This window comes from Paracoccidioides brasiliensis, assembly GCF_000150735.1.
Source record: "Paracoccidioides brasiliensis Pb18 unplaced genomic scaffold supercont2.1, whole genome shotgun sequence".
NCBI classification, from domain to species: Eukaryota; Fungi; Ascomycota; class Eurotiomycetes; order Onygenales; family Ajellomycetaceae; genus Paracoccidioides; species Paracoccidioides brasiliensis.
The window spans coordinates 2,194,596-2,206,096 of NW_011371358.1; the positions used below are offsets into that span (position 1 = coordinate 2,194,596).

At 45.8% G+C, this 11,501-nt stretch overlaps 3 protein-coding genes across 3 annotated transcripts; all 3 read right to left on the reverse strand.

Annotated features, from left to right (window-relative positions):
• Positions 1-2,015: 2,015 nt before the first annotated feature.
• Positions 2,016-3,358, reverse strand: PADG_00668 (fructose-bisphosphate aldolase 1; the record flags this gene model as incomplete). Its single annotated transcript, XM_010758148.1, has 4 exons — positions 2,016-2,576; positions 2,684-2,986; positions 3,065-3,175; positions 3,251-3,358. The coding sequence occupies 4 exons, from the start codon at positions 3,356-3,358 to the stop codon at positions 2,016-2,018; spliced, it is 1,083 nt and encodes a 360-aa protein (XP_010756450.1).
• Positions 3,359-4,059: 701 nt separating this feature from the next.
• Positions 4,060-4,275, reverse strand: PADG_00669 (uncharacterized protein; the record flags this gene model as incomplete). The annotated part of the gene is made up of 1 exon (XM_010757623.1): positions 4,060-4,275. The coding sequence occupies one exon, from the start codon at positions 4,273-4,275 to the stop codon at positions 4,060-4,062; it is 216 nt and encodes a 71-aa protein (XP_010755925.1).
• Positions 4,276-5,308: 1,033 nt separating this feature from the next.
• PADG_00670 (uncharacterized protein) lies at positions 5,309-7,343 on the reverse strand (the record flags this gene model as incomplete). The annotated part of the gene is made up of 12 exons (XM_010757624.1): positions 5,309-5,560; positions 5,716-6,070; positions 6,157-6,187; positions 6,295-6,320; positions 6,396-6,420; positions 6,492-6,588; positions 6,664-6,699; positions 6,782-6,826; positions 6,952-6,958; positions 7,022-7,075; positions 7,186-7,220; positions 7,293-7,343. The coding sequence occupies 12 exons, from the start codon at positions 7,341-7,343 to the stop codon at positions 5,309-5,311; spliced, it is 1,014 nt and encodes a 337-aa protein (XP_010755926.1).
• Positions 7,344-11,501: the final 4,158 nt, after the last annotated feature.

Consider the following 11,501-nt stretch of genomic DNA (forward strand, 5'->3'; position numbering starts at 1 on the left):
CCCTTTCACCCAGTAGTTGCAAGAGGGATGCGAGGCAGCGGTAATTAGACGATGGTAATTAGTTGTATAAGTAACTAGTTAGTTACCGAAACCAGAGGGAGGGAGGGGGAGGGGGAGGGGGAGGGGGAGGGGGAGGGGGAGGGAGGGGGGTTGTTCGTTAGCAGGGTAGAAAAAGGTTGGCTGTTCCAACATTCCTCACTAGATGATTCCTGATGAGATGCAAATGCGACTCTGCTCATTGTATGATAGCTCTATCATGTCCACTCCGAGACATCATCGTGGATGCCAGTCACTAGAAGATCCTAGTAAGCTCCAGGACACCAACCATGGAAAGGGGAAACAAATGCATACAGCAATTACGCAATCCTTTTCCGTCCACTCGCCCCCATTCTTTTACAACGCAACGTTGGCGGTGGAGTTGTGCATTCCAGCAGCGGGTGCAACAGCGCTTCGGCTTTCCCTTCTTCGCCGCGCATCTCAGAGCTCCAGGCAGCAGAAATAAGGGCATGGGTTCCTGTGCTATAGACGCAGGGGCTTCTTCGGGGGAAAGGGGGGGTAGCGGTTCTAATTCTGAGAGACAGCAAGCAGCAAAGCCGACATTTTCAAGCCTTCACTTGGCCATTGTCCGTTCTCTCTCCAATTGACTGATCGGTCTGCTGGTTGCAACGTTTTTACTGGTGTATCTGAAAATGGCTAAATTTTGCTGCTCTTGTTATCTCACGCAGCTAACATACGAGGACAGTTCATCTTCTAGACTGACTGACTGCAACACCCGAGACTGAATCAATCCCAGAGCTGTTGTGCCGCTGAGGATATGCTTGCTCCTTTTGCTTCTGTTATGCATACGAGCTTCAAATCTACCCCATCTTCTTTTGCTAGGGCCTTTTTCTCAGTTTTCATATCTGCTGTCAAAAAGAAAACCAATTGGTTCTTTGAGGCGTGAATTTCTTAACAGCTACTTTTTGAGTTCTACTCTGAATGATCAGCTGAATATAAATATAGCCGCATACGGCACACAACTTCAACTTGATCATTCAGCAGACTTAATTTCTCAAATGTCATTCATTCTGCATCCCACTTGTGCGGTGTCCATTCACAACTATCTATACACATCCCTCTCAGGTAAATAGTGCGAGGTGCACTCCACCCGCAGAGACAACAAAAGTTAAGACGTGTAACGGACTATGAGCAAAGATGTTTGAGACTTCTGGCAGAATTCAACTTTGACCTGGCTTCTTTCTGCGCTGCGGAGGCATCCTCACTGACATTTTTGGCCGGTTTTGGGGGCTACATACAAACCGATCGCAGCAGGCATAGTAACATGAGCGTTGTAGAGATCCCCCAATCTAATAGGAGAAAGAAAGGTTGCAATTTTCAAATATCTGTTTTGATGATAATGCAAACCAGCTCAGCAGAGGCCCGCTTCTCATGAGGGAAGAAGACGTTTGGCAAGGGCCATTTCAAAAGGCGGGTTATCCTGCCCGCGGCAGAGATCACTCGGCCCGGGATGAATAGAGGTTAAATGGTCATTGAGCTTGATTGCATTTCTGAAATAATGCATAGTTATGAAGCAGTTGATTAGTTATTGGCATGAACAAAAAATAGGGTTTGAATGACCCAACATGATTTCCGGTCATTTGCAATCATTGCAGCGCCCAAAGGGCGGGCCAAAAATGAATACCCAGCCCTGAATTCCTGAAGATGAAGATAATCAATTCAAAAAAAAAAAAAAAAAAAAAAAATTCGAATCTGATGCATGAAGACTTGTTCTCAAAGAGCGAACCTCGACTACAATCTGCAATGAAGGAGATTGGAGTGTTTGCTCCACACCTACAATCTACACCATTTGCATTCTTGAGTTCAGTGAAAAAAGTCCTTCCAACTTTTCATTCATCTGTTTATTATTAAGTTTCACGATATATAAACACACTCGCTTCGTCACTCGCTCACCCTCATCATCAGTTATACATACATCCAAATTCTTGCACTTTTCTTTACAAGCCGTCCCACCTGATCTACAACTGGTTAGAAGTATTAAAATCATCAAACGCCTCCTGAACTCTAGCACACATTGTCTTCTCACCCTCCCGAATCCATACGCGGGGATCAAAATACTTCTTATTGGGCTTATCCTCACCCTCAGGATTCCCAACAGCACTCATCAGATAATCCTTCTTCTTCAGGACAAAATCTCTCACGCCGGAAAGGTATGCATACTGCAGGTCTGTATCCAAATTAATCTTGACAACACCGTAGCTAATGGCTTCTTTGAACTCGGCCTTGGTGGAGCCGGAGCCGCCGTGGAAGACGAGGTAGACGGGCTTGTTCTTGGAGGAGCCGGTCTTCTCTTTGACGTGGGCTTGGTGCTTGGAGAGGAGTTCCGGGTGCAGCCTGACGTTGCCGGGCTTGTAGACGCCGTGCACATTGCCAAAGCCGGCGGCGATGGAGAAGTAGGGGCTGATGGCCGAGAGGGTCTTGTAGATTGTGTAGATGTCTTCTGGCTGGGTGTAGAGGGAGTTGTTGTCGACGGATTCGTTGTTGACGCCGTCTTCTTCACCGCCAGTGATGCCGATTTCCTATTTGCTATGGTATCAGCAGATGAATCGCCGTGTTTATGCAGAAAGATTTTTCTTCATTTGCGCCAGATGGGTGTATGTATGTGTGTGGGTTTTTCTCAACTCACCATCTCCAGCCATTGCTTCATGGGGGCAGCACGCTTGAGGTACTTGGCAGTAGTCTCAATGTTCCATTCGACGCTCTCCTCAGACAGATCGATCATGTGGCTGGAGAAGAGAGGCTCCTTATGGAGCTTGAAGTAGCGTTCATCCGCATCAAGCATGCCATCCAACCAAGGCAGCAGCTTCTTGGCACAGTGGTCGGTGTGGAGAACGACTGGGATGCCATAAGAAGGGGCAATGCTTCGGATGTAGTGAGCTGCAGCGATGGCTCCGGCAACAGAGGCCTCCTGATTTCCATTGGGAACGCCCTGTTTTTGATTACTTTTGGTCAGTATTTAAAAGTTCGCCCATGCTTTGTCCTCACCGCGGCGTGCTGTTGAATTTACCTTCCCGGCAAAGAAAGCAGCCCCACCCTGGGACACTTGCAGGATGATAGGGGAGTTTTTGTCACGGGCAGCCTCGAGAGCGGCCACAACGGCGGAAGAGGAGGTCACGTTCTGTATTACAGGAGAGAATTGGGTTAGTCAGACTGTCATAACTGATATTGGAGTTGGAATTTAATTTGGACATACAATGGCAGGGATAGCAAAGACCTTCTCCTGGGCATGCTGGAAGAGACGAAGGACATCATCACCAACAATGACACCAGTTTTGCGGGAGAGAATGTCTTTCACGCCCATGATGACTCTATGTATGTATTCTTGGTTGGCGACTCGTCAGCGTTGGTTAAGAGCGGAGGAGATTTGGTGGGATAACTAGGTCTAAAATGGAACAAGCTATGAAAGAGGATTGCCAGAGTTAGTTAGCTTTGAGCCAATAATAAATATAGAGCGTGATGAGGGAATAGGCTAAATGGCAACTATTAGAGCAATGTATTGAAAAGAAGAGCAGAAACAGACGGTGAGAGAAGTGAGAAAAGATGTAAAGCATGTTGAGGCCAACGTGGGTTTTGTAGCATGGGGAACAACGGAGGGGCAAACAAGAATGACTAGGGGGGGGGGGGGGGGGGGGGGTGTGGTCCAATGTCATCTCTCCATGAAACGGCAACAAGATTGCAGAGACTGACAATAGAGAGAAAGGATGGGAGCAAACAAACCGGTTGAGCAGTGGGGGTGATGATTGCTAGTGATGGAAATCTTATTCAAATAATCGAGTCCGGAAGCAGAAGAGGCAGAAGAGGCAGAAGAGGATAAGGGAAAAAAGCGGGTAAATGAAAAGCGGCAAGAAGATCGATATTTTCCCTTCTCAGTTTATTCCGTAGTTATTCCACCTCGGTGTTGCAATTGGCACAACCAGTTACACTCGTCGCATAAACTGAATAATAATGAATGATCTTCTGCGAATCCATACTGCTATATAGCCCACAACATCCTCATCCTCCTCATCTTATCCTCATCCCATCCCCATCCTCATCCTCATCCTCATCCTCATCTTCATCTCCATCCTTATCCCCAACCTTATTTTCTTCTCGATCGTCAGTCTCATCTTTCTTTCCGGTTCTCCCCGCCAATCGCCGGTAACTAACTAATTTAGTTGTGCGATACCACGTCTTTGTATAACAACCCAACACCTCAACTTCAACATTCTTATTTCTCATTCTCAGGCTGCCATCTAAACTTAAAGCTCAATCGTATGGAGACAACTGCTTTATATGTGTCCAGTGGTGCTCGGCCTATCTCTATCTTCCTGCTATCCAATTGGCACAATATTCTTCTTATTATCGAATTCGACGTTTATGTAACTAACTATCCCAAAAAAAAAAAAAAAAAGAAAAGAAAAGAAAAAGACCGGCGTCTCGTGCCTCTCGTTCCCCACGTTACCAACTAACTACATATTCCTATACAGCACATGGCTAGCCATCGGAATAGCCCTGGAAAGTTACCAAAGCAAGAGACGAAAATGCGACTTGAACAGAACAGAAAGAAACCAAAAGAACAGGGAAGACTTTAAGATTAGGCCGAGCTTCGAATTTTTGTTTTCCCCCCCCCATTTTTCACCCCCGCTTGGTTAGTTAACCAAATGCTCATTACATCATCCACCGCAACTTGTTGGCCCCAATGTCCGGTAGTTCACGGTAACATCATTTTGCGGATCATTCGGTTACAAGGGACTTTTTAAATGAAGGATCAGAAGAAAGATTTCCTAAACATCTAGCACACACACACACACACACACATATACATCTGTAGTGTAGCATTATGCGAATATACGTAAATTATTTCTCATTGCGCAGACAACGAGACTGATATCCATGGATGGATCCAATTTCGTGAGACTTATCAATGGGCTTTAAAAGGGATCCATCCATGCTGAGAAACCCCGACATTTAAGACACTTTGATGATACCCACGATGCGTGTGAAGACGGTCCCCCATGCGGCTGCCGGTGTGCAGCCCAGCCTTCTACCTGAGGCAAAGGATTGAACAATTGAAGGCAGATAACATGCAGAAAATAGGGAATGAAAAAATGAAAAGTGAAAAATCCAAATCTGGTTGTGTAAATGAGTATATTTTGCTTGGGTTATCAGTTGTTATTTAATTAATTAGTAGTAAAATGAACATGCCATATGCATCATAAAATCAAGCTTATCAAACAGGATCCTCCAAGAACATATGAACTGTACTGGCTCATCATGCCCCCCCAGGCGCATCTAGAGGCTTCCTGCCGTACGTGAAATGTACCCAGTTGTACATATGTATCTCTCGATTCTTGATATCCGCTCGCACCCCTGCTATCAGCACCTGCGTCTCCGCAATTGTCCACCCCAGAATCTTCGTGAATAGGAAGAGCGAGTACGGCTCCAGCGCCTCCAGGACCTGCAACTGCTGGAACCGACCCAATTCCTTGAACTTCTTGTCCTTGGCCCAGGAACCGATGGGGAGCTAAAACAAAACCAAAAAAAAAAAAAAAAAGATATAAATTAGACAGAGTTTTCAACATAAGAGGAGGAAGAGTGTTCTGGTTAAAACAGATGGAGTAAACGGATGGAGTAAAGGAGGAAACTGAGGGGCCTGGAGGAGGGTCGGAAAATCCCAACCTTCAAAACAATAGTCGAAACATCCTGAAATCCAACCCTCTTCAACTTATCCGGCAGAGACGGGACGACATTCAACGGCTTCCCAAACTTTGCACTAGATTCCAATACCAAATCCCCCCATCTCACTGCATTTTTCGCCTTGGAAAGCGTTCCGTCATCGCTGTAGAATGCTGGTTCAATCGATTGGATCTCAAAGAACCCGCCGGGAGTCAAATGCTTGTATGCCTGTGCGAATAATTTGTCAAAATCTGATATCGATCCGGCGAGTTCGCGTCCGTGGATGAAGTCGAATGGTCGGCTGTAAGGCCATGTTGCTTCGAGATCGTCGATTTCAAACGAGCAGTTCGAGGGGACCCTGATGGAGGAATACAGCGTTGGTTTTCCTTATCTCCACAAAGGGGTAAGGGGTTTCATGCATATCTCAAAGGGTATTTTGTTTACCATGATGGTTGGATGGGGCTTAGATCGTTTCCTATATCAAAACAAAACGAGTTGGGGGTTAACAACTATTCGCTACTGCATCCAGCAACAAGGACAAAATAAAACAGAATATAATAGGATTAATAAGTTAATGCGCACCAATAACCTCTGACTCTGGATGTGCGCTGCAAGGAAAATCGTCTAAGTTAGTTCTAATTTACGAGAGATGAAAACAGATTGAGGATCGCAGTACTGCTCACTCTGCGAAGTCAATTGCCCATATTCCTGTTTTAAGATGTGTCAGGCGAGTTCTGGGAAGAGCTAAACAGAATTATATGGATTTAGGCATGCCATACCAGTGCCTGTGCCAATATCAAGAATCCGCTGTGCATTCGCTTTAATCGGCGAAACATATATATCACCACCTAAAAGTAGTTTATATATATGATGCGTCTGAGTTCCGGGTCAGATGGATCTGTTCCTTCCTAAGGTGCAGTTCTCGAAGCTCAATGCTTCGAACATGCTTACCAAGTCCATTCGATCCTGTTCGATTTCATCATTCGGCTGTCGGATGTATTGAGGAACATATTAGCCACTGGTTTTCCCCAGGATTAACCCGCGGTACTTCATTACGGTGAATGCTCACTAGAATATATTCGCCCGCGCGAAATGAGTTATAACGGCGTCCATTCTATGTCCCGGGGCCGCAGTTGAACATTTCAAAGTCAGTAATCATCCACCCTCGAAGCGTGATAGATATCGTTGGAATGGTGGGGATTCCAGGATGGCTAGTGCAGGGTGAAAGGTTGAACGAACCGCATATCTGGCATGCAGTCAGGATATTTGAAACATAATATAGAGCTGAGGTCAGAATGTAAATCCTCACACATAGTTTTTAACGCTGGAAGCAAGCGTAGTTGCGTAACTGGCGCTGGCGGTGCTGTAGGAATTATCAACAATCGTCCTCAGTAACAACTGCCATCATCCATTATAAGAAGCCCAGTGCGAATGGAAAATTCTGAAGTTGACTGCAACACCCGGAGAACTCACGAGCCATTGAAAGCAGAGTCCGTATCATCATTCTCCTGCGCACACCCGGGTCAGTCTGGGTCGGTGTTCGAAATTAAAAACGAGCCAGCTCCCCTCTCCAGACATACATCTGCTTCAATATTCGGAATTGCAACTTGCGCTTCACTAGTGGTAGCCATGATGAATAATATATTAAAAATATCCAAAGTTCAATGATGGAATTATCCATTTAATGCCCAGAATCCGGCACAGGGTATGGATATTGATGCTGCTCTTGACAGCAGAATCATCAGATCTGAGTCTTTCAGCTCCGCCGTCCGCAGATTGCTGGGGGAATCCGTTTGGATATAAAGCAGGTCAATTTTAGCAGGCTTGACAAGAAGAATGCTGCTGGACGTAAACTTTAGGGGCGCATTATTGTTCATTGTCAACATGGCGCTAAAAGTAAACTATCTGCATTCCAGACCAATTGTGGCCATCAAACTCAGGAGTGGATGAGTCTTAGCGTTCTCTTTTCTTATTCCGTTTTTATCACCAACCCGTCAGGCTTGTCTGGTGGCATGACCGCGTGGGAGGCTAGATTGGGCTGGGAGCTTCGCCGGAAGTGCAACATGTCACCATGGTCAATTAGCCGAGGACCACCAAATGGTGCATCTTTCGAACTGCTCCGCTTTGACCCCCCCGGGTAGTTTGCAGTAGTTCTCAATCCCGGTTCCCCGTAGCTGCCGGCTCAACAGCCAGGGTGAGCCAGGGTGAGATTGAGCGGTTCGGATTGGCCGCAGAACGAGAAACGTGCTCACGGAGCGGAGATGTGCTGACAACCCATAAGACGGACATATCCCCCACCCTGTTCAGTGAACTCAATTACTCAACAGTACAAATAAATTTTTCGTGCCTGTTAATCACATCATTGGTAGCCGAGAGCCTTGCTGCAGCTTGAGGCTGAGGTTGAGCAAAGCGTGGCAGCTCCGTAGTTATAGTTAATAGTTAAACTAGTTAACTAAATCACTCATTGGACCATTTTTCTACTGCTGAGATTTTGATAAAATTCAAGCTTCTGGGTGACGGCCGTGCTGAATCTTGAAACTTGACATCTTCCCTTTCTTCCATTTTATATTGTTGTATTTAGAATATCACCGTCCTGTCATGTCGAAGGCAAACCCGCCAGTTCCCCTCATTCGACAACGGATCCTCCCCGCCTGCTGTTGATGCCACAGAAAGCGGTGACAAAACAGCATACGTAGAATACTTCAATATGCAGCCAAAATTCCCCAGGTCGATGAAAGCAGGCTTTTCACAGAAGCATTCAAGGAACCTTTGCAAGGTTGCGTATCCCCCGTTGCACAGAAATGCTCAACTATCGGCATCAATCCAGCCAGTATCAAAACCTCCAGTTCCTGGTTCTCTAACCAAAGCCTGCATTATGAGTTGGGCGTGTTGGACAGGCGCGTGCGTCGTCTTTGTAGTTCGCTTCGAACTCCGTTGTCCCCACACTGTCATTGGATGATAACTACAGCTTTCCCTTCTTAGAACAAGCTACATGAACTGCGTTCTTGGGTTCATAGCAATGAACCAGCCAACAAAGTTTCAAGCAAGGGCTATGGACCCGAAAGTGTGGTTGACGGCTGCATCTGCTGTCTCCATTCATGTTCACGGTGAAAGGTTCATTAGACATTTGCGGGCGAAGGAGTTGAGGAGGACGGGAGCAGCTTAACTCAAGTATTCTCTCATCTCTGGTTGGGTTTGGGAAGTCCCCAATAATTCCATCCACCTAGCAGATGGAATGTTCGAACAATCTGATTTTGCTATGGTCTGCCTGGCTCCATTGTGTCTGTCAATGAAACGCAGGGTAATTCTTCCCGCTCTTCAATTGGGATGAACTCTCAAAGCGCATGTGGATATTCTGTGCAGATACCCCTGCTTTCTATTGTGGTTGAAGCCGCAGAGAAAGTTTCTACATCCTGCACCCGGCCAGGTCATGCTGCTTGGGGATTTGCGACGTCAGGATAACCCTACATACCCCTTGTAAAGCGTAGAATGACCATTCTGTGGCAAAATGTCCCTGCCATTGTGGCTGCAGAAACTTACAGCGGCAGGCTCTGCTCAGATCCAGTCCGTGGGTGGCCATATCTTGCACGTTTAGGAGTTGTGATAATGGAAGATGATACCCTGAAGGATGAACAGTCACGGGTAAACCTGAGAATCCAAGAAAGGTATAACTAGTTACCAGACTATGATGGAAGAGTATTAATGCCACACAAAAATCTGGCACTCTATCAGTTCAGTCTATGTCAGAAAATGGTCGTCAGAGTCTTTATTGCGCTCTCTTTTTTATGCCAGAAACCAATTCCAGAAACCAATTCCTAGTCACAGCCTCATTCATCCTTCAGGACTCTGATTTTGCTACTAAACGGACCCGGCCACATGGATCTCCGTCCCCCGTGTATCCATGGTATCAATTTGAAGTGGTACTCCAACCGTGGTGTCGGATTTGTCACCGACTGAGATCATCGGCGTGTTGAGAGAACTGCATGCGGCGCGGATTCCATTATGGCTTGGACTCATAAGTAACAACAGCCGTTGATAGGGACGGCGTTTGAAACAAAGGAAGTTTGCCTTGTGATGCGGGAAGCAATTAAGTGATACCTTGTCTCCTGTTCCGCGAATTATGAAGAGGGATCAGCAGCTGAAGAATAATAGCTGCACCAGATCAACTGGCTTCCCTAATGCAGAGAGATCGAATCCGAATTAACCACTCGATTTTCCCACGTCAGACTCGTTCCCTCTGAGATAACTACACACTCCCAAGGTTGGCTGACAGATTCGCAGCCCTCCCTGAGGCTCCCCAAGTTCATTTTCAAATCCACCCCCAGCACCCCCTCATGATGGTTGAATTTTTTCATAGTCGGATCAAACAAATGTTAACTATAGCAATGATGGTTTATGCAAAATATTGCCCCAAACTTCCCAGATGCAGCCTGCTCCAGTATATCACAACCCAAACGCCCAGACACTGAGGAAGAATACAATCAATACTGGTCAACCCTGCCTTTGTTCGACATACAAACTGCTGCTACACTGGGCATACCGATGTGATGCCAGGGCAACAGGAGAAGAGGTCCACATTGCTGAGATCCCACCCACAACTCCAAGTTCAAATAAATGCTTTAGCTCTTAGCAGACATATGGAACGGTGTTGATTTTGTTTTCTTTTACCAAGATATAAACATTACCCTTCATCGTAATACTAAGTCAGCATAAGGTGTACAACATCGGATTGAGGCGGTCGCTACAAGCGCCAGCCGTGATTCTATCGGTTAGGCATCATTATTTCCAGAGACACATTTCCAGATCACATCATACGCCCACACTAGGTGCTTAGGTTGATGCTAATAGAAGCTAGGGGTTTTTTACTTCTTTTTGAAAAGCACTGCCAGGTATTCGACTATCCACGGCTGGCTGGTTGGTTTCCCCGGTGCAGCCACGATTTCTCCTCCAATTTCTATAGAGATACGTAACAAACTGCGCAATATATTTGTATTCAATAGCTAGCAAGATAGGAAGTGCTGGACAGAATCATGCATGCAGTCAAAGTTCGTAGGATACAGTGCGTTCATAATAAACTATCAAAGCCTGGTAATGCGGCAAAGGTAACGTGAAACACTCAAACTTCGCTCGTCAGATATATGGAAGAACCTGGCCGTGATGGTTGGGATACCGTATCTGAAACGCAAGCTGGATGAAGGGTATAAGAATATTTCGTACCTTTGTCCGTCACCGCTGCAATTATCAAAATTCCATCACAAACCAACAGTTACAGAGCCGGCTCCATCCAAAACGCCCTGTGGAGTTAGAGCAGCTGGGGTTCCCCACACAGATAACTAGATGTCTCATGCAAGCTTGAGATAGCAACGTTCAGAAATACCGACTTTTGACTTGGCCCAGGTAAGCCCACATATATATGCAAGTGTATCATATTATAATAGTACTGCCATCCCATCATCATCGGCCATGTCGCTGGGGAGGCCTTGTATGCATTGCTTGATAAAAAATTAAAATAGAGATAGAATCGAGAACGAGAAGGACGAAGAAATATGCTTCAGTCCCTCAGAGAATAAAAAAAGAAGAAGAAGAAGAAGAAGAAGAAGAAACAAGGAGATAGCTACCTTAACATGCAAAGGCGATGAAGATCAAAAAGAAAGCTTCATCAGCAAGAAAATAAAAGGACTGCGAGAAATGGAAGGAAAACAGGTACTCCATCTCCCACCAAGTAAAACAGAATAATCCTCACCAGCATTAAGAACTATTTTCCCCTCCCTCGCTTTTTTGTCCTATAC